This window comes from Grus americana, chromosome 25 (assembly GCF_028858705.1).
Source record: "Grus americana isolate bGruAme1 chromosome 25, bGruAme1.mat, whole genome shotgun sequence".
Taxonomy (NCBI): domain Eukaryota; kingdom Metazoa; phylum Chordata; class Aves; order Gruiformes; family Gruidae; genus Grus; species Grus americana.
The window spans coordinates 400,891-428,873 of record NC_072876.1 but is presented as its reverse complement, the minus strand read 5'-3'; the positions used below and the strand labels follow the sequence as shown (position 1 = coordinate 428,873).

Sequence of the window (27,983 nt, the reverse complement as noted above, 5' to 3'; positions counted from 1 at the left end):
CTGGGCAGTCCCCCCAGAGCGGGAATTGAGGACGGAAAGAAGTTGTTTGGTTGTTTTATTTCTTTTTGTTGTTGCTATTTCTGCTGGGAGAAAATCATTTGCAATATTTCCCATTGGAAGATGTCTAAAAATTAACCAAAAAAAAAAAAAATCCAACTCTTTCTGCACATTTCCAAGCTTGTGGGAAGGCCAGAGGCTCTAACAAAGTAAGGCAGCTTAATAAAAGAAACCTAAACCAGGAAACTATACATTTTTTAACTCTGTTCTGAAACACTGTGCTTTTTTCCTGACTTTATTTCGCCCTCTGCATTGCTATGGGACCCCTTTCTCTTTGGCAACCCACGGTGTCCCCCGAGCCCTTCTGCCATGGCCCCAGTGCCAAGCGATGGGCACTGTAAACTGACCTGCCTGGGCAGACGCAGCATCCCTGCTGCAGGACTATTCTTTTGTAAATAACGAGAAAAATTTCCAATGTGGGAAAAAAACCCAAAATGAAATTAAATTAATCCGGTCATTGCAGTGTTTTATTTTCACCAAATTTACAATATCATGTTGGGGGAGAAACAAGTGCGGGGAAGCTTTCACCCAACCTCAAACACCCAATCTCAATTACTTTACTCTCCACGATAATGCAGCGTCTGCCACAGCCATACATCTGGTGTCCTTTGGGGTCTTTAGAAAGAGAAACAGCTGCTGCTATAGCACCAAACCCCACCAGACCCCACCAAAGCCCACCTACCCCCACCAGACCCCACCAAACCCCACCAACTCCCACCAGACCCCACCAGACCTCACCAGACCCCACCAAACCCCACCAGCCCCCACCAGACCCCCACCAAACCCCATCAACTCCCACCAGATCCCACCAAACCCCACCAAACCCCACCAACTCCCACCAAACCCCACCAACTCCCATCGGACCCCCTCAGATCCCACCAAACCCCATCAACTCCCACCAACTCCCCACCAAACCCCACCAACCCCCACCAGACCTCACCAACTCCCACCAGACCCCACCAACCCCCACCAGACCCCACCAACTCCCACCAACTCCCACCAGACCCCACCAACCCCCACCAGACCCCACCAAACTGGGACAGCCTGGAGCACAGGGGGTGCCGCTTGTTCCTGGCACCAAACCCCAAGGAGCAGCTCCGAGGACACTTGTTCACAGCCCAGAACTAGGCGTTGCCTTTAAGCACTGCTTCTGCTTGAAGGGAAACCAATCAGGTTTGGTTTTGGTTGGGTTTTTTTTTTTCCTGTGAATACTGATTATACTTTTTTATTTTTTTTCTATATTTCTTTTTATTTATGATTTCCAGGGATTGCTGTAGGAACCCCTCAAGTGACACAGGATTTTTCCACAATATGTTTTTAAGAGGGGAATTGAAAGCACGTGTCTGAGAGAACTTTTAGCACATTCAATTAACTTTAATACCCCATTCTCTTCTCAAATTCAACTGACACAAAGAGAGGTTCCCGAACCTCATATGGTGCCAGAATCCCAGGCAGATGTTGAGGCTGGAAAACATTTTCCTACATCCCAAAGACCCACATCTGGCACGACACGGCCCCAGCCAGCCCTGCTTCAGCCTCTGCCAAACACATCGCGTCGCTCAAACTTTGGGGAAAGCCCATTCCTGAATTTCCCACGGCTACTTGATATCGATTTCTTTTAATTGCAGGCTAGATTCGATCATCCGTCACCAGCTTGAAGGGCTGCTTCCAGGGAAGAAATACACTGCTAAGACACAATCGGGCAATATCATGATGGGAATTATGGGGACAGATGTGGTTTATCCAGGAGGAATTGCCAGGGAGCTAAAGCAGCTCAGAGGATGCAGGGGGGGGTTGCAGAGGATTCAGGTTTGGGTTAGTTTGGGCAGAAGCTGAAGTTTTGGTTGTTGATTAAAATGCTCAAACTCTCTGCAAGAGGAAGTCTCTGCCCCTCTGATTTTTTTTTCTTTCCTAATGCACAACTGAAAAGTGTAAAAATAGTTAGTGGGGGTCTCCACCACCCCCTTCACTGCTGGGCTCGGCCCCGCAGACGCTTTGGCCGATGAAATGCTGCTGCCCAGCTTCACATCCCAGATTTTTATCCCATGTCAGGGTAAAAACCCCGGGAGGCAGCGCTGGGCTGCTGGGTGCTCAGCATCTACTTTCAGTCTTTCCGAATTGCATCACCCTTGATTTTTACTGTATGAAATAAAGGAGGGGGGTGACAGCTAACTGACAGCATCCACTACACACAGACAACGTCTTGTGAAAGGGATTTTTGAGGCCACAGACGTTTGTCACACACACTGTCCTTTGAGCCGCTCCTCTGCAGAGCAGGCTGGAGCCAGGTCCTACTCCGGGCTGGGACAGAGCTTCTAAGCCACATGTCAGAGCAGCTTGGTCTGACCATGCCTCAGTTTCCCCATAGAACATATATTTATAACAACACTGTCTTGGAAGAACACTTTTAACATTGCGTAGAGCTATGTGGGCACCCGATGGCCATGGGAGAGGGCAAGAAACGGGTGCTGAGGGCTCATGGATGGGGAGCCAGGAGCATCCCCCTAAAAATCAATGTTCTTGAAGTCGATGGAGCAGCGGTAGCGACCGTCGAGGAACCTGGAGCATATGAAGTTGGGCAAACACGGGCAGGTGTGGTGCTGGCGCTTCCCAAAGAAAGGGACCTGCAGAGAGACACGGGAGAAATGAGGGTGTCAGGGCTCTGCCACAACCATAAAATCGTCAAATGGGATCAAAGCCCTGAGATTCATCTCTGGCTCTTCTCAGAGGTTTAATAGGGATATGCCTGAAATTAATTTTTGATCCCTCTGAAGCCCTTCGCTCCTTCCTTGTTTGAGCAGACGGCGCAGCGTCATTAAATCTTGCTCCCAGTATGCAAAATCAATATGGGAGCATGGAGTGGGACGCTCCGCCCGAGGTCGGGATGCTGCCGCTAAATCCTCATGGATAAGGGATTGCAGCAGCATCGCACTTTGGGCTAATCCCAGTGCGCTGGGGTTTCTTACTGAACAGAAATCACGGTGCTGGGGCAGCTCTGTGGCATTAACTTGGCTTCTCCTCGCTTGGCAGAGCATTTACGACTCAATTTGGAGCAGCGCAGCGTGCACTTTTCTTTTAAATGAATGGGGCAGGCGGCTCGGTCCCAGCTCCAGGTCGAGGTCCGCAGCACCCATGGGGCATCCCAAGGATTTAGGGTGGTGCAGACAGTCAGGGGGTTGCTCAAAATACTTTAGAGGATGAAACCAGCTGCACCACACCAGCTCGGGGACCACCACGACGCTGCTCGGAGCCTCATCCCAAATCCACCCCAGCCCCTCTCCGCACTGATCCCCTTCTCCATCCCAGAGCTTTAATGGAGGAGCCCGGAGCTTGGTGCCCTCGTTCCCCCATCCCAGCCCCACTGGACATCCCCACGGCGGTACCTTGTGACTGAAGGGGTGGCACTCGTCCCCCTCCTGCCCCAGGGGGGTGCACATCCGCAGCCCTCGCAGCCAGAGGCTGATGGCGCAGCAGGTCCCGCTGCCGCACTGCAGGTCCCGCTCGCAGGCCTGGGGAGGTGGATGATGGTGGGTTAGAGGCACCCGCGTGGGAAAGCATCACTACCCCTCTTCCCACGCCAAGCTGCTGGGTGTAACCCTTTAACGGGGATTTAAGGGAGAAGGGTTTGTTGTTTTGTTGTTCCTAGCTCTCCCATTTTGGGTTAGGTCAGGGAGGTTTTGGGGCAGTGCACGGGTTGGATTGGGGGTGACGGGGTTTGCAGGGTGAAGGAGGAAATCCCTCGTGCACGCAGTGATGGGAGGGACAGGAAAACTTCGCAGCTGCCCAACTTAAAAGTAGCATTGGTGCCAAGTCAGAGCAGCAGCGTCCGGATCCTCCATCGTGCACATGCATCGCCCATCTGAGCCTGTAAAACCTGCTAAATAATGCAAATGCCCAATGCTTTTGTTGTTGTTGTTGTTAGCAGGCAGCAGACTAATGCCAACAACTCAGCCTCTCCATGTAAAATGGAAAATGGTCACCTCCCCTCAGCCCCCTCAGGATGGGGAAACTGAGGCACGGATGCAAACCCTGTACCAGCTCACCACCACACCTGGAAGCCCATGCGGATGATGAGAAGAGGTCGTTTTGCCCCCCAGGCTGTGCTGGCCATCACTAGAGGAGCTCAGCGCACCCCCGACCCATTTTCCTGACGCTGGGTTGGTAGCACAAGAAGCACCGATGGAGCTCACCCAACCTCCCCGGGGGTGACCCCCTCCTTAGGGCACCTCCGGGCATCCTGCAAGCCAGCAGATCCCGACATATGGACCTGTCCCTTTGGCCACCAGCGTATTTAAAAGCCACTACGTAAGGTTCTGCAGCACTGACAGGACTGAGCTCCTTGTTCCCCAGAGATGGAGAGGAAAAAGGAGCAAATTCCCTCCCTGGCCCAAGCGCTGAGCCTTGAGTCTCCCTCCCATGATCTCCCGGCCACAAGCACATCGCTCGTAATTTCCAACTGCGGCAAAACCACGAGGGCAGTGGATAGAGCAGGGAAATTTTGGGGTGCAACTCTCTTGCAGGGCGGCAGTAAGGGGATTTTGCAGAGTCTTCCCTTTCCTGAAAGGAACCTGATTCTCCCCGAGCATCCAAAGCACCCTGTAACACCCAAATACTGTTAAAAATCAGATATCAGCAACAACGGACCCTCGCCTGCAAACTCGGGGTGGGGGGGAGGTGTGCTGATGGAGGCTGCATGTAGAGGTTGGGGAGATCCAGCCAAAAAAAAATCACAGGCTTGAAAGAAACAGGTCTGACTATACGGGGTGCCTGGGAAAAGAGGAGCCAAGAGCCAGCTGAAGTCAACCACAAACCTCCCATCGGCTGGGAAAATCCAGGAGGCAGACAGGCAGCCGGGGTGCAAACGTGTTGTCATGGTTTATAAACAGACTTTTCACTGCCAGGGGAAAAAGGGGGGGGGGATGGTCAGCCAAGCCTGGAGTGCTAAAACCAGCATCTTGACTCCTTAAGTGCCGCAAAGCCTGGATTCTGTCCCCAAAACTCGCTGCTCCTCTTGCTTTTAGCATCAACCTCAGTCCGGCTCAGCACCAAGCTCTCGGACACGCCAAGCCCCAAAAGCCCATTAGCACAGCAGGGTGAGCATCGTACCTCTCCTTTGCATCCCGACATTTCCGCCCTCTTTTAATAATTTCTCTTAACTTGGGAGCGAGAAAGACAATCTGGGATACTCGAGCCTTTGTCCCAGTTGGGAACATGCTCTGGGCGATGCCCATAAAGGTATATTATTTTTTTCCCTGCTGGAGAACTTCCTAAACCCCCCATTTCCCTGCGTGCTGGGTCTGATACGGTGCTGGGAAGCAGAAAGAGCAGCTCGCCGGAGCGACTTTACACTCACATGGGCTGGAGCTGGCAGAGGGAAAAACAAGAAAGACATTGGGGGAAAAAAATCCCCAAAATAACAGCGAAAGGCACTGATTCCTGCCTTATTTCCCAAAATAATAATAAAAATAAACAAATGCCCCAGGTTGGGGATGGGAGCGGCACTTACCCCGGTGATGACGGCGCAGGGGCAGGAGGTGATGAGCAGGAGCACACAGAGGGTTTGCAGCAGCCGGCCCATGGTGCCGGGGCAGGAGCCGTCTCCCTGCGCGCCGAGGTCTGCAGCAGCCCCGCACCTCCCGTCCTATATAACCCCTTGCAGCTCCACCACCGTGGGCTTTTTTTCTTCCCCCTGATGATCTCAGAATAAGCAGATGAGACCTGAATCTCTAATGGCATAAAAGAAATATTAATAAACCGCCGAGGAAGGGAAAAACCCCCACCTCTCCCACCCGCACCCATGTCCCAGGGTTATTTTTCAGCTAAGCCAATACAGCTAGATTTTCCAAGTACACCTCTACGTCCACATTTATCCCCGACAGGTGCACTTAAGAATGGGATTAAGAATTTGTGATTATTTAGCTAAAAGAAAACACAAGAATGAAGTTAGCCTGGTACTTCTCGGCTTGTAAGAGCGCAATGTGCAATTATGTGGCTCGGTGATAAATATCCTGTAGAAATAAAGACTCAGCTGCATTTATTTGCGAGAATAAAAGAAGGCAGAGAGGGAATAATGTCTTTTTCAGTAATGAGGGTGTGTTTGTATTTGAATTTAATGTGTAAATATGTTGATTTACGGTTTGAAGTATATCCCCTATACCTCAAATTGCATTTGCGGCATCTCCTGGGAGCACAAGGGAATAAGACCAGGGATTGCTGAAGTGGCTGAAAAGGCAAGAAAAGCTGGAATTATCTGCTTCTTTTTTAATCTGCACATCCTGGGAGGATGCAAGGGACAACAGCCCAACATGCTCGGGGAAAACACCCACCGCCCCCCACAGTCGCATCCGTTGGGGAGAGCTGTGATGTTCCCACGGAGCTGGAGCCGTTCCTCACCTGCTGCCTCATCCCATGCAGCTCCTTTGGGAGTCCTGCAATACAAAAAAAATAAAAATAATAAAAAATTTAAACACCTATCCATGGCCAACACACAGTCCCGGGTTGCCATGGTCCAGCCTGGATTCGGCTGAGGGCCCCCAGGACCAAGCTCCCAGCGCCCGCAGCCGTGCTGACCAGGGCCATGCAAGCAGCGACCGTGGCTAAGATCCTTTGCACAACAAGGGCAGGAAATAAAACTCCATCCCCCCCCCCCCCCAAAATAAAGCTGGGTTTGCAATTCTGACCCAGCAAGATGCATTTTTCCAGCCCTGGATTAGAAGGTACCATCCCCGTGGTATCAGGGCTCCTCACCAGCACTATGAATTTTGTCCTTTCTGGCTTTTCCCACTGAGGAATAAACATCCTCGAGCCTGATTTTGGGGCTGCCAAAATGTTGACAACCTGGTCTCCGGGGACAAATTAGGGTCTGGGAGCGGCCAAGAGGCTCAGCCCCAGGGGGGGAAACATGGCCCGAGGTGACGGGCTGTGATTTGAAATAGGGGTTTGATCAGAGCCCCGCGGTTTAATCGGGCTTTTCTGTTGAATTGCTTTTGTAGAGTAGCAGTCCGGTGCTAAATTGTCTATTGAATTAGTTAAAAATAGCCCAGGCACTTCCCTGCGTGGAAACCAGCACTTCTTTTGATGTGGCAGCTGTTCCGCTGCTTCGCTAAAGTCTCCTCCACCTAGGCTTGAACTAATTAATCCCAACTCTCCCAAAAATCTGCCCCCCCTCCAGAAATCCTGCAGCTGGGAAGGGCTCGGGACTGGTTATTTCGGGGAGGTTTCCTTGAGAAGGTGCCGATGCGATGGGGAGGATGCAGTCCCCGGCCTCCATACTGCATATTTGTATTTTTCTCATGCGTTGCTTCCTAGGGGTGGAGGGGAAAAAAAAAAAAAATGCAAAAAAAAGGCAATTTAAGTCCAAGCCATCCCAGCAGGGTGGGATGTGGTGGGGACACCCTGGACAGGCGGGATTGGGTGCTGCCCAAGAGAGCTCTCGGCTTGACCAAGGAGAAAGAAAAATAAAATAAAAAGATAAAAAAATCCTGCTGCACTTCACTTCCCCCATCAATAACATTTTAATTTTCCGACCTGACAAGCCAAGATCTATCGCCAGGCGCATCGGGAACGGCTTCAGCCAGCACCTTATTAGCGTCGCCGAGCTTTGCGATGTGCCCGCCATAAATTACCTCCTACCCTTCGCTGGCGGCGAGGCTCGTTTTTGGGGGGGTCCTTGCAGGAGAGCCAGGCTGAGCATCACTTTTAACACCTCTCCGCACGGTGGGAACGGGGTGGGGGTCCCGACCCCCCCCCCCCCCGGCACCGTCTGCACCAGTCCAGCGCGGCCCTTCTTGCCGCAAAATATTGTGCTGCTGCCCACGCCCCCCTGTGCCCCCTGTGCCCCCATCCCCCGCGGCGGGAGGGTGTGCGCCATTAAAAAAACCTCTTTAATTTCATTTTGCCATAAAAACCCTGAGCGGTGTGGCGTGGAGGAAGGAAAACACAAATAAACCACGCTCAGAGGTGTGAAGGTGGAGAAAAGGGGGTGTGGGGGGGGAACCCCAAGAACAGCAACTGTGCGGGAAAACGATCGCGCGGGGAGGGCTGCGGGGGGGGGCAAGGGGCTGCGGGGGCCGCGTTTGCAGCTAATCCCGGCAAATTAGTGCGTGGATGAGCCTGCGGCGGGTGCCGCATTGCACGGAGCGCCGGGAGGCTCCCAGGGACGCGGGCAGGGGGGACGGGAGCGCTTGGGGGGGAGGGGGGCGCCCTGGGTTACCCCCAATGGAGCTGGGCGGGCGCCTTCGCGCACCGAGTCCTTTTGGCCCCGCGGAGCCGCCGTCGACGCGCGTCACGTGGGTGACGCCGCTGCCAGGAGCGGTCGGGTAGGGCGGAAGCGGGGGGCGCGGGGCCTGGCGGCATGGAGGGGACGCTGGAGCAGCACCTGGAGGACACGTACGGGCCGGGGGGGGGGGACGCGGGGGCCGGGCTGGCCGGGCCGCACCGGGGCCGGGGGTGAGGGGAGAGCTGGGCCTGGGCCGGCCCGAGGCCCGGCGGGGGCGTGCGGGGCCGCCCCGGCGCTGACCGCCACTGTCTCCCCCCGCAGCATGAAGAGCCCGGCCGTGGTGGGCGTCCTGTGCACCGACTCGCAGGGGCTCAACCTGGGCTGTAAGTAACCGAGCACCGCCGGGGGCACCGGGCTCAGCCCAGGCCCTGTAAGGACCGCGGGGGGCACCGGGCCCGGCCCCGCTGGAGCCCTCCCAGCGAGGGGGCACCGGCCCTGCCCTACTGCAGCCTTCCTCCCCCACCTGCTTCAGTGGGGCCCCCAGGGTCCCTCCGGCACCCTGCTGCACCAGGGTGCTCCACTTCCCCCGCGCACGGGAGAATAACCGGAGCCGGCGCTTCCTGCCACTTAAATTTAGGCTCTTCAGTGGCTTGAGGGTCACATTTAGGGGAGAAGCTGCGTCAGCCCCCAGGGGAGGCAAATGGGCCCGGGCAGGAGCAGCCCCCCTTGGCCCCGGGGAGGGGAGGCTGCTTCACGCGAAGCCCCGTCACAACACGCGTGGCTTCAGCCAACGTCTCCCCCCTCTCGCAGGCAGAGGAACCCTGTCGGATGAGCACGCCGGCATCATCTCCGTCCTCGCCCAGCAGGCAGCCAAGCTCACCTCCGATCCCACCGATACGCCCGTGGTGTGCCTGGAGTCGGACAGCGGGTGAGCTCCCGGCCCAGGGGTGCCCCTTCTCTCCCTTGTTTGCCTTTTGCCCCCCCCCAGCCCTGGGGCCCTCCCTGGAATCAGATTCCTAGAGTAGCTCTCCTCATCTTGACCGAAACGGGCAGCTGTGGAGGAAGCTCCATCTCTGAAGCCATTGGGGGAAGGTAGTTACTGTCATAGGCACATGACTTCATTAAATTAATAGGAACGCAGGGAGCAGGAACGGTAAAAGCAGTAGGAAACCTTTCAGAGGGTGGTGGTTACTGTAGTTCTGTACTTCTTCCACACTTGGGATCCCCACGGATAACAAAGTCCATGCTGTAGCCCGGCAGCGTGGTAGGCAAAGACTTCTCCAGCACTGTTCGTGGGAGTGGGCAGAAGAGATGCAGTCACCAAGAGGCTTAGCACAGAGCTGGGGGTTGCTGCAGCCACTGAATGATTCCCCGCCTGTCCAGTTTCCCACCCACGTCAGCTCCTCCTGGTTGCATCTGGCTTCTTAGCTGCCTCAGCACTTTTCTTTTTTAGGAATATCATGATCCAGAAGCACGACAGCATCACTGTAGCAGTGCACAAGCTGGCGTCCTGACCCTTGGGAACCCGCCTACCGCTCTGCTCCCCCCTCTGACCCAGCTCCATCCTCACTGGACAACCACTCTCCTCTGCTGCTCCAGCACAGAACATGCTTGGAGTACCAACCCTGGGCCAAAGGCCCTCCCTCTCCACTTACCAGCTCCTGTACAGCTATCGGGGTCTCCAACTCACGTTACAGCACTTGTGCTGCTGAGGATGAAATGTGGGTCACTTGCCAAGCTCATGTAATGATCAGATACTACGAGGTGTATATGTGTGTGTGTGTGGCCTTATTTGTTGGAGAACTCAATAAATTACCTGCAAAAACACACCTTTGTGTGTCTCTGTTGCTGCTGTGAGAACCGTGGCCCCTTGCTTTGCCTTGTTACCAAAGCCCAGTGAGGTAAATTCCCCCAGTCCCTTCTCCACTAGCATTTCTCTAGAGAAAAGGAGCACTGCACGACGACTTGAATTAATGGAGGCTCCTCCACTGGAAAAGGAGTTTCTCCTAGGAAATGTTTAGCCTCCTGTAGTTAAATGTTCTGTGCGAGAGTTGCTTGCTATGCCTTGGATCGAAGTTTAAACCTAAACGTGCTGGCCCTGCCTGTTCCCTGCGTGAACTGTAAATGGATGTTGATAACATCCTCAGAAATCCAGGCCTCCTTCCTCACAGATCCGAGCGTTTGAAATGGTGCAGGGAAACAATCCTACGGAAAGGCTTTCCCCTTGAAACGCCGCTCAAATGCTTCCAATGTGTAAGGGAGTAAAAAAGGAGCTGGCCTGCAGCTGTCCGTGTGTGAAGCGGAAGGGAAGCTTCGCAGCAGAGCTTGAGCTAACAAATTGGGCTGGCTCAGAAATAAAATTACATCTGTGCTTCTTTGACTTTACTGCTAGGAGCAGCTCCGCTTGTCAGTGACAGTGGCAGTCTCGCAGTTGTTGCTGTGCGTGAAACAGGCGGTAGGGACGAGCCTGCCCTGCGCAGCTGGGCTCCGTGCACCCCTCGGGGTCGGTGTTAATGCTGCGTAACCCCCTGGCCTTGGCAGCAGGAGCTGGCGTGTCCGAGCTGTGCAGCGGTGTTGGAGGGTCCCTGTTCTCCGCTCTCTGACAGCCCACGGGGCCAGGAGCAGCTCCAGCTGGAGCATTTCCTCCCAGATACCCAACAGCTCCCAGTACAGATGCTGCACCGGATGCTGCTGCCGCCACCTTCCTCCCACTTGCCAAGCCCCCCGCCCCGTCCTTCGAGCCCTTAAACCATACTCATTGCAAAAACCATCCCACTTAAATAAAACCTTAATGCACATATTAGAAGCGCTACTATAGGGAAAGCTCCTCCATAGGCTCCAATCTATCTGGGGCTCTCCCAGTAAGATGGAGCCTTGCCTTCTCTGCCAAGGGAGGGGAACAGAGATCGGTATCACGACCCCACAATTTTATCTGACCTCAGGAACGCCGATTGGGGTGACAGGTCAACCAAAACGGGGCGAGGAAGCACGAGGGCTGTGTTTACCCAGGAGTTTGTGCGTATTTACAACAGAGGCACGGAGCCAACTCAATTCCCAGCTCTGCTCAAGGGCTGCAGCAGCACGGCTGCTCTGCTCCAGCTGCCGAACATCTTAGCTGGAAAACCTAAACCTTTCCAGACTATCCCCTCCTAAACGACGCAGTTTCCTGGGCCGAGGGCCATGCAGCGGAGGCAGGGCAGGCAGGGACCAGGCCTCTGCTCCCCTGCAGCCGTCAGCAGCCCCAGGCTTCGCTGCAGTCCACCATTGCCACCTCCTGCTCCGCTCAATGTCTGGCAAGATCCAGGGCTTTGCCTGGAGCTATAACCCTCACAGGCTTCCCCTCCTTTTCCTCCCAGCAGGATTTCTGCTCCAAGTGCCACGGGTTTCCTGCTCCCGGCTGGGGAAGGGGAGGGACTCCTGGACTGGGGGCCCCCAAGCAGCGCTCTGCCTCCAGGGAGGTGGAGGAGGAGGAGGAGGAGGACGGGCTCCGTTCACACAGCCCCAGCACTTGCCAGGCTCCATGTCCCGTTTCAGGCCTCGTGAGGAAGGATGGGCACCGTCGTCCTCCTCGGAGGTGAATGAAGGACGGGACTTTGGGGTGCCAAGTCAGGAAGGGGGGATTTAGTCTCTGGAGCAAATGAAGAGACGATTCCTCTCTGCAATCGACTGTTTCGGGGAGGATTTTCCAGCATGCAGCAGCAAGGCGGTAAGGAAAAGTTTCAGGTTCATCAGCCCTGACTGCTCTAGGGTCCTGCTGCTCACTCGAGCAGGATCCTGCCGCTGCCAGAGGTGCGGGATGGGTGAGAGGATGGAAGGGAGGTGAGCAGGGAAGGGCAGGGAAGGGAGAGCTTCCCACAAGAGCTCACCCATGGATACAGATAGATGGTGACCCCCCGACTTCTGACACAAACCAACCGAACTATCTGCTCTACAGTGGCAGTAAGGTGCTCGTCACTTAAAATCCCTTAAAGCTTAAGTAGTTACAGTAATTTGGTGGGAAAGAGAAAGGATATTAAACTGTTTGCAGGCAGCGATAACGTGCAACTTCATATCTGTTGGCAATAAGGTTGACAGAATTTCGCCCACCCTCAAAAGCTGTTGCAAGCCGAATGCAAAATACCAGTGCCTACCTCATGAACGGCAAAGCAGCAAAAGGGTTCAAAGGCAGCTGACGCTTTCACGGGAACAGGTTTTTGAATTGAAACAGCAATGGCACGAGGTGTTCACGTGTCCTGAAATTCTCATTTCCAGGAGAAAGGAAAGAGGAAGAGCCGGAGGCTCTGGCAGCGGGGAAGAGCCCAGGTGCCGAAGCTGCGGACGGAGGGTGGGCATGGGGAGTGGTGTTCCACTTCTTCCTGGTAAGCAGAGAACAAAATCACCCAAACGCTGCTGGGGCTGGGAGAAAGACTCGAGTCTCACTCTCGCAGAGCTGAGGGCAGGACAGGCTGATCTCACCCAGCTAAGGGCAAAATCAGCGTTGCTTTGCTACACCGAGTGCCATCACCCATTTCACCAGGGGCTGAGCAGACACACCCCCCCCTTCCCCTATGAAACGCCACCTGAAATCATCTCAGGGATCTCAACCAGGGTGCCCAACCTGCGGCCCAGGGCCAAAAGGCAGCTCGCAACGAGAAGATGACTTTTCCCTACTCACACACACCATCGCTGGGGTGCCAAACCCCGAAGGGGTGTCTGTACCTTCGGTAACGGCGAGATCTCATCTTGGGGCAACGGAGGGTCAGAGCTGAGACGGGTCCGAGGGACCGACTGCGGGAGCAGCGCAGGGTGCGGGCAGCACGTGCACTCGGTTACTTTCTCCTGGGAGGACCAAGCATCTCAACGCCACCTAAAGGCACTAATTCTCCATGTCACAGGCTTTGATACCACACGCCATCTTCATCAGTGATGAAGACAATTCCATCCCCCAGCTAGGAAAGCTGGGAAGCACAGGAACGCTTTCCCCACTTCCACTCCAGCCAAAGGAACTCGCTGCCAATCATTAACCACCCGCTGCTGGGGAGGAGGGAGGGAGTTAAAATTAAGGACATAAACTGTCCTTTGCTCCTGTGGCAGGGCAAGCCTGGGAAACTGCTCCGGCTCATGTCCATCCCCGTGCAACACCTCATCAACTCCTAGTGATCTTTGAGCACTAAGACCCATTTAGATTATTTTTTAGTATTAAAAAATAACTTACAGAGAAAAAAAAAAAAACAACCTACAAGAGTCAGGCTCCAGTGTTATATTGTTCCTTTTCTTTGGAAAAGCCAGTTTGCACAGAAGGTTTTTTGAGCATCTGTTAATAAACGGCAGCGTAGCCACCACCGGTCCACCCTGCTGCTATTCCCCAACACAGGCTGCTCCAGTCACCATGACCCAGATTGTTTCTCCCCAAACACAACAAATCATCCACGCAAGAAAAGCGGAAGGAAAAGCCCTCTCACCTCTGTCTGCTTCTAATGCAGGTCAATGTACTCGTGATGGGGATGCTCAAGACCTTCGGGATTTTCTTCGTGGCGTTCCAAGAGGAGGTGGGGGGCTCCTCCGAGCAAGTCAGCTGGATCGGCTCCATCATGTCCTCCCTGCGCTTCTTAGGAGGTGAGCTGGCGTCCGTAAGGATGGGGACGGCGCTTCGACCCCAAGCCCGTTTCTTGCGATACAAGGGGCACCATGGATGCTCTGTGGATCCCATCTCCATCCCAGACTGCCGTGAGCCAGCCACGGCTGGTACCCACACGTATCTTAGCAGGAGAGGATCCAAGGATGGGGATCATGATGCCTTGCTGCAGCAGGTTTATCACGTGCATTCAGAGCAAAGCCTCACCAATATTATTGCCTCTGAGCAAACCAGTTGCTGAATAATTCACGGCGTGCATTAGGGAGCAGGCTCGGGACATCTGGAAGTTTGGGCTTTGATTCCTTCTCCTGTCCCCCGAGCTCCCAGGGTACAGGGCAAGGTCTCTCGGCCGCTCTCTGGAATATTAACCCTTCCTGAATTTCTCATCACCCCCTCCCCCCTCTTAGGGTGGCACACAGGCCACTGGCCAGGGCACCAGACGCAACAACGCACGAACAGGTCCCCAAGCCCTTCAAAGCCTCGTTTGCCATCTTCAGCCTGAGACCTCTCCCTCCTTTCCCTTCCAGCCCCGCTCGTGGCCGTGGTCTGCAGGAGGCTGGGCGAGCGGCCGACCTCCATCATCGGGGCCGGCTTGGTTGGAGGGGGCTGCCTGCTCAGCACCCAGGCCACCAGCGTCCCCTTCCTCTGCGTCTCCATGGGACTCCTCCTGGGTGAGCAGCCTGTGACTCGCAGCCAGGCAGAGATTTCCCTGTGCTCCTTTCACGGTAAACCAGGCAGTTCCTTTAATAGGAAACCACCCCCAGCTCCCTTCCACGAGGTGGTATGTGAAACCCCAACGTTTCATGCTCAGGAGCATAAAATACCAGCGTCAACATGCTAGACCCAACTAACCTTGCTTTTTTTTTCTGGACCTGACATATGTGCTGAATCCTGGCCTTTTAAAATCCCTTATGAAAAGTGCACAGCCTTAAACCCCCCAGATATTAAATTCCACTCAGGAAATCTTGTTCTCCGCTGACTGCAAGAGCAAAAATCCCCCCGTTTTCAGCCCATGAACCCTGCAGAGCAGCTCTGCTATGGGGACAACAAGCTTGGGATGGCATGACTTTGAATCCCTAAGGCTCACAATAAAAAGCAATCACTTTTTGGGCACAAACACCTTATTTCTCCCTTTCCCGCAGGTATGGGGTTCGCCTGCCTTTACCAGGCGGCTGCGGTGATGATGGCCAAGCGCTGCAGGACACGGTTGGCTTTCTCCAACGCCATCGCCCGCTCCGGGATGGGGCTGACGTTTCTAATAGCGCCGTTCACTCAACTTCTCATTGATTTTTACGGCTGGCAAGGTGAGCGCATCTCCTGTTTATTCAAATTCGTCAGCGTTAAGAGGGCGTTCAAGGATACCCGGGCAGGATAAGAGGCTCTTTTTAAAAATTAAAATTGGATGCACCGAGGAACAGCTCTGCCTCTTCTAAGACAGTTTGGGGATGTCTTGTTAATGATTAAGCACTTAATCAGTCATTAAAGTTAAGTTAGAGTCAAAACAGAGACCTCAGAAACCAAAACTGAAAATCCCTACTTTTACTACACTTTTCCAGCCATCTTGAAGGTCCATCATGTGTAATGGACTTGTAATGAGAGAAAACAAAACAAACTCCCAAATTCCAGAGGTAGCTCTAGATTTGCTGCGTGCATCACAGGGAAAGGGACTTCCAGCTAGAAAAACAGGAATCAAAGCTCCTGTAAGATACCTCCTCCTTACAGCAGAGCTTTCTTCAACACAAACTGCACCCTGACCTGGAAAGATCATTTCCTACTGCTCCTCCTTTCCCATGCCAAAAAAACCCCCAAACCAACCAACCAAACAAAAAAAAAACATCTTCTGTCTTCCCTCAGGTACTCTCCTAATTTTTGGAGGCATCATGTTAAACCTGGTGCCTTCCAGCATGCTGCTGCGACCCAGCCGCGCCCAGCCACCTCAACGCCCCTCTGCTACGAGCCGAGACCGTGGGTCCTTAATGGCAAAGCAGGATTCAGAAACCCTCGATGGATGCTCAGACGAAAGCACTCGCAGGGAAATACAGCTTCGCAGCACGCAGGACCTTCCCACCACAGAGGGAGCCGTGATGCTCCACGGCAGAGATGCCTCTGGTCCGGTAAATACATCGGCTTCGGAAGGGTTTGAGAAACCCCCCATGGACAGCTGCTCACCAGAAACAGCCACCGAGGCCAAGAGGAGCTTCAAATCCCTTCCACCGACCGAAAAGAAAAATTCAGAGCCTCTCCTCGACTTCTCCCCACTGAAGGATCCTGTCTTCTGCATTTTCACCTGGTCGTTTTTGTTCAGCCACTTGGCCTACTTCGTGCCCATCTTCCACCTGGTAGCAAGAGCCAGGACGCTGGGCATAAGCAGCATGGATGCCTCTTACCTCATTTCAGTGGCTGGTAGGCAAAAGAATCCTTTAAACCCATTTACAATTACAATGATGCCAAAATAGGAAAGAAAAGCAACACAAATCTTGCCAAGAAATAGTCCCAAATATGTCCTAGAATAAATCTTCGTGGAAGAGGTTTCGCTCACAGCCCTTACCCCTCTTCTGTATATAGCGCGTTGCCTTCTGTACCCGTACAAAGTCGCTCTCACATGGTGGGTGGTTCTCTCAACCCAAGTTAGATGATCCCCCATCCTCGCTGCACCGAGCAAACACAAGTTTCCAGTTACATAGGTGCTATCTGTCCTCCTAAAGCCTTCCCACCACGGCCCCGGCTTTGCTTAAACCCACAAGCCACAGAAATCCAGAGTCACCCGGCATTCACAGATCTCCAGTTTGACCCAGGAATGTGCATAGAGTGAGAAAAATTCAATATTGGGGGGAAAAAAAAAGCGCCCATTAACTTGGATCTAGCCATTTGGATTTGGCATATTCACCTCCAAGGGAAAAAACCAAAACACAAAACCAAAAAACAAGCCAACCCCCAGCCCATAAAAATAACCACATGTCTGATTATAAGCAGGGATTAACACTAAAGTCGCATCGGATTAAGAAAGCGGCTGCAATCTCAGTCATCATAAAATATTTTATTGTACAAAAATAAATTTTACTTCTACACTGCCGTATAATATTTAGAAATGACGTACGCTGTCAAGGAATCTTGAAGGAGAGCACAGGAATTAATCTGACATTTTGAATTAAGAGTAGGAGGGACACAATGGACAGCAAGATATTAGCTGGCAGTGAGCAATCCTCTGATCTTTAGCGCATAAAAACACATTGAGAAATGTAAAATCCAAGTATCAAAAGTTTGCTGAGCCTTTAAAAAAAAATGCTGGTCTTCTGTTTTTCTTTAAAAAAAAAATTGAAATCTCATAAGCATATTTCTTCTTAACATTCTGCTTTTTCTCTATCTTGAAAAAGAGATCGAACAGCAAGCTTATCTTTCCAATTTTTACTGAAGGACATTTCAGAGTTTTCTGCTGAGCGCAGAGCCCTTAATTGAATTTTTACAGACCACTTTAGTGCACCCACAGGCACTTGGCAATAGCAGGCACCAAGGTAAAGGAAAAAAAAAAAAAAAGAAAAAGCATGAATTTTACAACAGCCTAGAAACACCTTCCTGTAACTTCCTGGCATTTCAGCCCTTTGCGGTCACATTTTTACAGCGAGCGGCTGGTGGAATCGGGCTGCGTTTCAGGGAATGCAATGCAAAATAGCAAAAAACAAAAAAAAAAATTAAAATTAAAATAAAGCTTTCTTTGAGGCTGCAGTGAACTCCTCTTCCCCCCAGGCATCACGGAGATGGTCAGCCAGCTGCTCTCGGGCTGGGTTGCCGACCAGAACTGGACCAAGAAGTATCACTACCACGTGGCTTACCTCGTCCTCGCCGGCATCACCAACCTGCTCTGTCCTCTGGCCACCACCTTCCCGTCGCTCATGACCTACACGGTGGCCTTCGCCGTTTTCTGCGGTGGGTTCATGGCTCTGGTGCTCCCTGTGCTGGTGAGTAGGAGATTTCATTAAAAACAAATAATAATAAAAACGCAGTATGTGGCATTTCCAACAGTATTATTATCTGAAAACCCTTTCCTAAAGCTGAACTACCCTGGGCTGCTGCAGACCAGCACGAGAGGGTTCCTCCCTCCAGCCTTCCCAGTCCAAGCCAGTGGGGAGCCCCAAATCTCCTCTCCAACCCACTTACTGGTATCCACAGCCCCGATGCAGCAGAAACACTGGCGGTTTATTGCTGATTTTTAATGAGCTTGCCCTGCTAATTGCCTTCCACGTCCTCCTTTCTGAAGGAGACTGCTCCGGGTCGTGGGAAATAAACGGATTCATCCTGGTCCCCATCTCACTAACGCTCAGGGTTGGGCATAGCTGCTCCCGATCCCAGAATTATCTGCAACACACACAGACCAAACAGGGCAGGATCCGGATAGGGAGGCATCGTTATGATTTGGCGTTTCTTTCTGGGAAGGAATTCAGAGTTTAAAACACCTTCCTCAAAGGCTTAGTGGCGTTACTGGTTTCAGGAGATGCTCAAGCAGCTGGAAGGCAGAAAAGCATCTCGCATCCCAGTAATTTCCGTGCTGGCCTTAAGGAGGCGAGCGGATTCCAGGCTGGATCAGACCTACGGGTGCAAAGTCCTTTCAAAACTGCAGCTGAAGAGGAACCTTCCCAGAAAAAAACCATAAATCTCTTGCGCATTCACATGAACTCAATCAATAATTATCCGTTTTGGTTTACAAACAGGTTGATCTAGTGGGTGTGCAAAAACTCCACAGCTACTTGGGGTTTGCTGCTTTCTTTGCTGGGCTAGCAGCCATCGGCGGACCTCCCCTAGCAGGTAATTCTAATTCTAATGTTGCATATAATATCTACCCACCGCAGACATCCAGGGATAAAAACATGCTGCTGGTTCGCTCTCCTATCCGTATGCATCCAAGGGTGGTTTTTCTGTCCAAGTTGGGGGGGAGAAAAAAAAGCCAACCATATTTCAAAAATTTATCTTTATACATAGGCAATATTTTGCTCGTGAATTTGCAAAACCCAACTAGCGGTTTGGAAAAAACTGCGTGGAAAAAAGGTGGCTAAGCCCCCCCCCCTCATTTTAACCCTGACCACGGCAGAAGAGGAACAACGACGTTACCGTGGATTTTACCCCCGACGGGACGTTATAACGCTGAACTTGGAACAGAGGGACTGGAGGGGAGGCGAGGAGAGGAAGGTGATGCAACGACGGGCTCAGCAGCAGTCCCACCATGCAGAGGCACTGAAACGTAAGGAGAAGTCTCAGTAATCTCTGGTTTTGAAGAAGATTACACAGCTCAGCCACAAGAGCTCCTGGGCCCAAAGATAAGGAGGATGAAAAGCCTTTCCCCTTCTCCCTCCACCAGAAAACCAGGGCAGGTTTGAGTATCTGGCAGATTTCAAGTGCTTAGAAGCGAGTCTGCAGTCTCTGCTTACAAGAGAGGGACTTGTTCTCCTCCAAACATCTTGGCCGGGACAAAGCTCTTCCTTCCCGTGCTGACCCTTTAACCGTACCTCGCAGCTGGGACCAGGGTCTCAGCTCTTCCTAGGTCCTCAGGACGCAAGCAGACTAGAAAAAGCTGCAGGGTCAAATATCAGCGTGAACGATGTCCCGTCACTCACCTAGCAAACGTATCCTGAATAAAACCTGGCAACTCCTTCATTTATCGCTTCCTGCCCTCCTCACTGCAGAGGCACTTTTGCTCGAAGCCGCCAAGGATTTGGGAAATACCAGCTCCGTGCAAAGTTTTAGCAACGCCGCTCTACCGCGAGCATGTGAAAAAAATCGATTTCCTTAATCAAAATTTTTAGGTTGGCAAAACTCTGTATACGGATGTAATTTCCAGCAACTAAAGCATTTCTTTGACAGCGTGCTTTACGCTGTCACAGTGATACACAGCTTCCATCGGATAAGATCTCTTCTGCTGATACAAGACGTATGTCCACCAGAAAGCAATCCCTGTACAACCATCGCAGTAAATTCCCCGACGCAGTAACCTCCAGTACGAAGAGAGCTAAATAATTTGGCGCTCTCTTATCCATGCATCATACGTGCTAAGATAGCGGTTACGCTTTCATCCGCTTCCAATATATTTGGGCTAACGGGAAACCTTTGGCTTTCGGAAAGTGCTAACCACTCACCGCGTGAACGCTTCTGGATTTTGTAAAGCAAGCAGGTTTCTTGCAAAAAGCCGTCCACAAAAATCAGTCTTCTTAATACTGGTGGGATAAATAAAGGCCAAATAAAGCCAAGAAGCAAAACTCTTGCTGATTCGTCTCACTGTAGGCAGAGCGAGAGGGAAACAATTCAGAGTTCAGGATCTCGGTTTGTGATCCAAGATAAATTCTCCAATTTTCTCTTCCAATACAGCTGTATTAAGCGTGAAAAACTAATATGACCAGAAGCTACCGATTAATTTTAAGTGTCCAAAAGCATCTGCTCCTTGCAGAACACAGAACAGGATTTAAACCCTGGGGTTTAGGGCCTCTGAGCGCTGCTGACCTCCCTAAAACTCAAGTATTTTTAATGCAGTGAAACCCAAGGCATAATGAGAACTGCAAAGGTTAAAAACGCTTATTTTGCGTACTAGAACAAAGCCCATCACAATGCAATGAAAAGGTGACTGACTTGCAAATCTGTTGAAGTAAAAGCCCTTAAATCCGGAGGCAGACGGCCCGACCGAAAGCACAGGGTGAAAAGTTTGAAGGCTCCTTCATTGCTCCTCACCCGGCAGCTCTGCTGGATGCCTTCGCCGCGCTGCGAAAAAACCCAAACCGAAACAGAACAGGCATTATTTTGGCACGCTGCAAGCGAACTAAGGAGAGAAGAGTATATTTTAGTTCCATAAACAGTACAAATCAGTAAGTCGAACTGCAAGAGAAATAAAACAAACCACGTAATCCAAAATTACAAAACCGATTCCAGCAACCAGCGCGCGAACTCCAGCCCCAGCAGAATCGCGTGGCGAAGGGGGACGGGATGGAGCCATGTGAAAGCTGTGCCGCCGCCTGCGTTTAGATGCTCTCATCTAAATTTTCCCTGCATCTTCACACTAGATATTGCTACTCAGGAGATCAGGGATAAACAAAATTTCTGATTACAGATCGGCCTGACCGCAGCCCACAGCACGAGTACGTCTAGCTTGGACCACTCAGGTGGCAGGGATTTTCCGGCATTGCTTACAAAACTGCTGCTTTGCTGAAGTTTGCACACCACCAGCTTCTAATTCAGCTTTCTGCAGCAGGAATGATTTATTTTCTGGGTGGGAGTGGGGGCACGGACACTGTACGTGCTTGGAAAGGCTGGGGGGCGATGCGGCGGAAGGCAGTCGGTGTGCTGGCAGCGAAGAGGCAACACTGGTGTTTCAGCACCAAGTAGAGCTTATAGAAGAAAAACCCCAAAATTTTCAAAAAATATCCTGAAGGATATTTAAAAAACTAATTTAAATAAATCAGAGCTCCACAACTGGAACACTCCGTCCTGTACGTCTTACAAATGACTGCGTTAGTATCCCTTCTCCTCTCCAAATCCCACAGACCTTCAGACAGCCAAACTAGATCCCACCTTTGCGAATAAACCATTCTGCCAAAACATAAGGGTCACGGGAGAGCCACCCACGTCACCACGTCCAGCACCGCGGGATCCTCCTTTCGGCTGCGCCGTGGCTCACACGATATCCCTGAGAAAAAACCCAAACCAGAGCTGAAAGTTCCCCCGAGAAAGGCAGGAGCCAACAGAAACTGAAAGCGGGGTAGAGCAAAGCAGCCTGCAGCCTTTCCCCTGTTTTGTAAAACCTTCCCACAGCCGTGGAAATCTACAGCAAGGAAAATGTTGGCACCCCTGGTTTGTCACAGATCCCCAAATTTTACCAGCACCAGCAGCAATGCTCCAGGGACTAAATTATTTCCCTTCCTAACCAGAGCTGGTTTTAAGAATCCCAAATTTGGGCCGGATCTGACGTTTGTGTAAATCACGCGAGTCCACGGATGTCACCGGAGGAATCGCCTTTTACACCAGCAGCAGATCTGGCTGAGCTGCTAACCCGACTCGGACGTCCAACCGTCCCAGGCCGGATTTGGGAGCACGTTAAGGGTTTTATTATGTGCAGCAGCAACCCTCATCACTTTGGATATTTTAGATTCAAAGGGAGGAATTATCCACCTTTAAAAGGATTGTCTGCACGCGAGATGATGTGCCATAACTAAGCAAAACGCTTTGAGGCCATTTTAAAAGGTGACCTGCCCCCTTGCAGATTCCTGAGTCTTTATGGAATTGAGTTTTTCCTTTTAAGCGCTCGCAAAACTACTTTTAAGCAAGTTCACTTCAAGCTCCTGGCCTGGGATCTCTCATATTAGACAGGTTGCGTTAAATTGGGGCTGCCCACGAGAAGGCAAGGCTGGAGAATCTGGAGTTTGCAGCCCAGATGTTGCAAACACCAACACATGCAAGTCATCTCATTAGTCCAACGGGATCTTCCATCTGCTGCAGCAGCTACTTTTGGCCCATTTAAACGGGGGGGGGGAAGTCAGGGATTAAATTCAATCAAATTAAAATCCACATCCACTACCAGGATCAGGAAAAGTTAGCTCCAGGAAGAATGACCTACAAGTTTGCTGGTTATCCCAATGGCAACAGTGCTAAGTGTCCGTATAAATGCTGCCCAGCAGCAGGCACACAAAGAGTTAAGATAATTTAAAGAAAATATCTGAGGAATTCTTAAATGAGAACACACATCCTTTGCTTGCCGCCCACCTCCCAAAATGATTTTTTTTTTTTTCAGTGAGAAAAATCCAACAGCTTTAATAACAATCTTTTCTCCTGCAGGGTGGCTGTATGACTACACCCAGACATATGTCTGCTCTTTCGTCTTCGCTGGAGCCTGTGCTCTCATCTCACCTATTTCTTTCTTCTTTGAGCCTTCGGCCCAGAAATGGAAGCTAAAAAAAGCCAACCTGAACAACAGCCCCACGCTCGGCTGAAGTGATTCTGCGGCGGAGATTTTAAAGGACGGTCTTTGATCACAGCCACGATGGGAAAGCGATCACCGGCACAGACCTTCTGCACCAGGAAATATAAACAGCAGCAAAAATGAAAATAGGAACTTTTTTAGATGACAGATTCAGTTTGTATATCTAGATATTTCTCCTGCACGTGTGATTAAAGCCATCTGAGAAACACATAGTGCAAAGCATTATTTGATGGGAAAAAACCAAGGCCCACAGCCCGGATGGACATGGGCTTCACCTTGACTTTGCTCCTGAGCCGTGTCTCTCCGTATCTCAGCTTTCCCCCCGTGTGCAGTCCGACAGCTCGGTGTCGGAGCCGCAGAGCCGCCCCCCCCCCCAGCTTTCCCAACCACCGCGAGACAGCAAAGCTGACTCACCTCTCGGGATGAGGCAGCCAAGGACCTCAAAAGTGCCAAAGCACAGCAGGAGATTTCAGCTTATTCTATTCAGATGTGAATAATTAGCCCCGGGGAGGGATGCAAGGACAGTAACGGTACAGAGAGATACGGATTAAACTTCCATGAGGACACGGAGAACGGCCGTTCCACAAAAACCTCTGTTTCCTCGAGAAGGATGCTGCCCCACGGCCGCTCGTTCTCCCGGGCACGGTGATATTTGCCACAGCACAGAGGACCTGCGAGCAAAACCAATTCTAATTAAAGCCAGTACAGCACGCAAAGATCGTACCCATCTCCCAGAGACTCCGCTCCCCTTCTCCCCACCCTCCCCATCGTCCAGCAACTCCTGGGGATTCAATGAACACACGAAAGCAGCTTCCAGAGCCGGGCAGCAACGCTGAACCTATATTCAACCAGCATCCTACAGATTTAATTTGGATGGGCAAGATGTAACACAGCTGCTTTGACTTTTTTTTCAGGTAGCGAGGCTGCAATTTTTTTTTGCATTATCACCAGTTATTTAAAATTATGATGTGGGTCTGGGATGTCATAAGGGTTTTACATGGCAACCATCCCACCCACTGGAATGATCCTTTTTTTCCCCTCCCCCCCCCCTTTTTTTTTTTAAAATATTAAACCAACAAGAGAGTTGTTTCCCCCACAGAAATGCTCCTTTCAACTGTCAAATGGGTTATTTCGAGCACAAAACTAAGCAGTCTATATTTAATAAAGAGCTACAGAACATTACAGCGGTATTAAGGAGCTAAAACATTGGCACAGGCAAGAAAGTTCCCTCGCAGATAATGGGGCAAATTCAGCAGTTACACAATGCCAAAGAAACTAGGCACGCTTGAACAAGGGGAAGAATTTAGCCTTGCATTTGCAGTAGATGGGGAATATCAGTGCTACAAAGTGGTTAATTTTTCACACACTGAGTCACAGCTTCTCCTAACTCCATCTGCAGGCAGCAAACACTTCAGAAATTGTCCTTTTACACCCGAACCACAGCATCAAACCCAGCACGGGATTCGGCTGTACCAGTTAACACCTGTATCCACGAGAGGATCTCCAGTGGGTCATTTTCTGAGCAACCAGGATTTAAGGATAAAACTATTTAGGAAGCATTTAAGGCACTGGGAGTTTAAGATGGGCAAGCGGGTACCGCGTAATTTGGCTCAAGCCAGTCCCACACTGAGCCTTCAGCTGAGGCCGTCTGCAGCAGGGATGAAGCTTTCCTTTGCAAATTTGAGTCTTCAGCTCTTAAAACATTACAGTTCATCACTCTCAGACTGAACAAATAAAGACAAATTAAAGGACTGCTTTGCTGCTGTTATAGGAACTATTAGGAACACCTGGCTTCAGCTTCTCCGATCCAAAAGCTTCAAAAAAATCCTCTTATCCTGCATCTCTCCAACACTATTTGAGCTCCGTAGTGCTTTTCGCTGTTAAGCGTGAGACCCAGCGACCAAAGGAACGCAGGGACGAAGAAGAGCCAACACACTGCATCCTCGCCCCACACGATTTATAGCACTTATCCTCGTGCCCCAATCTCTTCCTCTCCCTGTAAATAAAGGCATTCTGCTCAACACTGTCCTCCTTTCAGCGCAAGCCCCGCCACATTTTCTCCTCTTTTGCCACCAAGAAACAACTTGCAGCAGGGTGCGGTGTCCACACCTCCCATCCCATCTGCTCCAACAAATGGGCTCCCTTCAAAACCACCAGGTTTTTAAGGAGGAGAGTCCTCTCCAGAGTAACACGTGCCACCGATTCCTTCCCCATATTTAGAAAAACGGGTCTCCCCGGTGCTTGCGCCCTCTCTTTCCTCCTGCAAAGGAGCAAACGGCTCATTTCCCACAGCATCTTACCCCACAGATGGGCACCACCAGCCTTTATCTGCCCCTCTGCAGAGGCCGATCGCCTCTCTAGCCCCGCTCGCCTCTTATCTATGAAAGAGGTTGAGGAAAACAGTCCCCATAATAAGCCAGTCCTCCCAGCTGCCCTGCACAGTCCTACCGTCAGGCTGGGGGTGGGAGAAGAGTCTTCAAGCCTTTGTCTTTGCAAGCGAGCAGGCTCGGGATAACCGCCGGTGGTCAGACACACTTCTCTCCTCTCACACCTTGCGCTGAAAAAGCAAGCACAGAACAGATGTTTCAGTTCTCCCCACAGCTCTGAAAGCTAGCGCCATTCATTTACTTGCAAAATATACGCAACACGCATTAGAGAAACAAACAGCAGCAACGACGGGAACATCTGCCCGGAGGAAGATTTCTTCCATCCCGTTGAAGTCATCTTGCAAATAACTTCATAAAGCCAGTTTTGCATAGTAAAGAGCATCACGTGTTGTTTAGATAAATGCAAAAGCAGGGTTTGCTGGGACACAAACCAGTTTAAAAGCTGTAATCTCTTAGGCTGACCAGCAAATCCCTGTCTGTCTTGCTCCTTTACTCAACCGCACAATCCAGGTTAGAGAAAAGGAGCAGCAGTGGCTTAGAATGATCTTCCGCACGGAAAGCGCTTTGCGTAAATGTGGTGCCCTCCCCAGCTCTCCCTCCTGGCCCTGGGAAAGCGGCAGCCCTGCAGCAGAGGACTGGATTCCCTCGTGCTTTCCAACCCGCCTGCACATCTCGAGAATCATCTCCGCCCTGGCTCTGTATTAGAAAGAAATTGCTAACAACCTCCAAGATCCTTTCAAAGCAATCATTTAACTTGCAATAAAGAAAGAATAAAGAAAAACCCAAACAAAAAACCACCCAACCTGTAAAATTAACAACAATCTCAGCGCTCCGCCTTGAGCCACTCGGTGGAACGTTTTCCTGCCCCGAGCTCATCTTTTGCACGCGCGACGCCTGGGATGACGTGCTAGGGCAGGCCGTGCCGCGCTTGCATCTTGATGAGAAATCTGATTTGGGAGCATTTTACCAAAGACTCCTCGGTTTGAAAAACTTCCTAAAATTCACGCCAGGAAGACGGTGCAGAGAAACCGAATGCTAAACTTCTCTCCAGAAGATACAGCAACAAAGGTTGCTGGCAAAGCCTCCGAGTGACGAGAGGCTTTTACAAGAAGCCAGGCTCCGATTTTCACTGCACCCCAACAGAAACCTGGTGCAACACCCCTAAATGCCTTCAAACAAACCCCTACTTTTTTAGATAGTTTCCTGATGGACAAGGGACTGTGAGCCTGATTCCTGATTAATTTTAGCACCGCAAGATTAAGAAAAGGAGAAGAAAGCAGGGACTTGGCTTCTCCAACAAGACATCACAGCACATGCTGCTGCAAGGCTACCGTCCTTCCTGGGAGTTCCGGGGGGGGGGAAATGCTTTTCTGTCATTATTCAATGATATATGCTGCATATATATATACACATACTCTGCATATACAACCCTGCAAGGCAGCTCCGGAGGCAGAGCTCTAGGCAAAAAAAAGGGAGCGAGCAGCAGCACAAGAGCATGGGGACGTCGCTGCCATACAGCCCTGCCCAGAAGAGCCGGGTCACCCTCCATCGCCCGTTGGGACCCGCTTCCAGCACCCCTGCCAGGTATTTTGGCAGGACTGATTTACGGGGTGGGCACCTGCCGGATCTTAATCCCCGCTTCAACTGATTTTACATAAGCCAGGATAAAAAGCTGCTAAGGCTCGGCTCAGGTATATAAAAGCTACGGAAGTCGGTGCAATCGGAGACTGCATCGAGAAGGGCGCTGCACAGAGTCCTTAACTCATGCTGGAATTATTTTATATTATTATTTTATACAGTCATCGTACGCCTCTGAGGGCTCTGGCTGTCGGCTGCAGGTTCCCCTTCCTCGGTCTGTATTTGTGAAAACCTGCTCTGGGTCATTGAAAATCAGGGCAGAGATTTTAAAACATGGATTTAGCCATTCCTCAGTACACAAAATAAGCCTCCCCACCTCATGCTCTCCATCGACAGTCTCTCTTCTTGATAAAAAAAATAATCTACTAGTAACCAAGGCTGGGACTTTCCCGCTGCTCCTCTCAGATGCTGACGACTGACCAACCCAGGTGCTAAACACAGAGAAAGTTGATCCTGAGGTTTATTGCATAATCGGCAATGACCCTTATCTCGCTGTAAAACCCCCTCCAAGGGCTGGGCTGGAATCGTTTCCGCCGTCCCCACGATGTGCACGAGCTCTGGGTGAGCTCACAGAGCCGACCGGGAATCACTCGGAGACCCGAGACCAGGGTGAGGGTCCAGAAGCGTTGGGTTTACCCCATCCCCTGGGATCTCACGTTGACCCTCCCTTGGCACCTTGGTTCTTTACGCACAAACCCACTGCAAGACTCTCACCAACGGTGATACTGCGAGAAACCCCGGCTTTGCAGGACGCTCGTTAACCACGGGGTGGTGGTGGGGAATAATCTACATAATTCAGATTTTAAAGGAGAACGAGAAGCTTTTTCACGGCTGCAACAGGCACAGGTCTGGTTTCTGGGTGACACAACCCACCCCAAATGAGGTGCTCCACCTACCAATGCTCCTGAGGTTTCTGCTTTTACCTTAAGCCGCAGGAAGAAAGAAAAAAGCAATTTAAAATAGTTGGGTAAGGATATGACAACACGGCCTTCCAGCAACAGGAAACAAGGCTGTTCTTCCTTCGCCCGCTTGTTTGGCAGATACCGTGTGCGGTTTCGGCTGTTTACTTGCCCTTACACACGCTGATAACAGGAACACTCGGGTGGTTTTTCTTCT

General features: G+C 51.3%; 3 protein-coding genes and 1 long non-coding RNA gene across 13 annotated transcripts; 2 read left to right on the top strand and 2 right to left on the bottom strand.

Moving 5' to 3' along the window:
• Nucleotides 1–1,360: 1,360 nt before the first annotated feature.
• Nucleotides 1,361–13,234, bottom strand: PROK1 (prokineticin 1). 6 transcript variants are annotated; one of them, XM_054803709.1, is made up of 8 exons: nt 12,974–13,234; nt 12,406–12,630; nt 6,384–6,485; nt 6,215–6,279; nt 5,564–5,783; nt 4,869–4,951; nt 3,441–3,566; nt 1,361–2,681 (listed from the first exon to the last, which is right to left on the bottom strand). In XM_054803709.1, the coding sequence occupies exons 3-8, from the start codon at nt 6,460–6,462 to the stop codon at nt 2,562–2,564; spliced, it is 693 nt and encodes a 230-aa protein (XP_054659684.1). In that variant the 5' UTR covers nt 6,463–6,485; nt 12,406–12,630; nt 12,974–13,234; the 3' UTR covers nt 1,361–2,561. The 6 variants fall into 6 exon arrangements, with proteins under 6 accessions (XP_054659684.1, XP_054659685.1, XP_054659683.1 ...); XM_054803710.1 differs by having other exon boundaries at nt 6,451–6,485; XM_054803708.1 differs by having other exon boundaries at nt 6,215–6,485.
• LAMTOR5 (late endosomal/lysosomal adaptor, MAPK and MTOR activator 5) lies at nt 8,318–10,102 on the top strand. Its single transcript, XM_054803714.1, has 4 exons — nt 8,318–8,445; nt 8,597–8,658; nt 9,086–9,203; nt 9,729–10,102. The coding sequence occupies exons 1-4, from the start codon at nt 8,411–8,413 to the stop codon at nt 9,787–9,789; spliced, it is 276 nt and encodes a 91-aa protein (XP_054659689.1). The 5' UTR covers nt 8,318–8,410; the 3' UTR covers nt 9,790–10,102.
• Nucleotides 11,657–24,863, top strand: SLC16A4 (solute carrier family 16 member 4). 5 transcript variants are annotated; one of them, XM_054803704.1, is made up of 9 exons: nt 11,663–11,981; nt 12,527–12,633; nt 13,738–13,870; nt 14,417–14,560; nt 15,032–15,193; nt 15,744–16,292; nt 17,634–17,845; nt 18,596–18,689; nt 22,698–24,863. In XM_054803704.1, the coding sequence occupies exons 1-9, from the start codon at nt 11,966–11,968 to the stop codon at nt 22,850–22,852; spliced, it is 1,572 nt and encodes a 523-aa protein (XP_054659679.1). In that variant the 5' UTR covers nt 11,663–11,965; the 3' UTR covers nt 22,853–24,863. The 5 variants fall into 5 exon arrangements, with proteins under 5 accessions (XP_054659682.1, XP_054659680.1, XP_054659679.1 ...); XM_054803707.1 differs by lacking the exon at nt 14,417–14,560 and having other exon boundaries at nt 11,657–11,981; XM_054803705.1 differs by lacking the exon at nt 12,527–12,633 and having other exon boundaries at nt 11,661–11,981.
• Nucleotides 23,383–27,983, bottom strand: LOC129196358 (uncharacterized). Its single transcript, XR_008574159.1, has 3 exons — nt 27,764–27,983; nt 25,291–25,399; nt 23,383–23,513 (listed from the first exon to the last, which is right to left on the bottom strand). It is a non-coding gene; the product is annotated as an uncharacterized LOC129196358 (long non-coding RNA).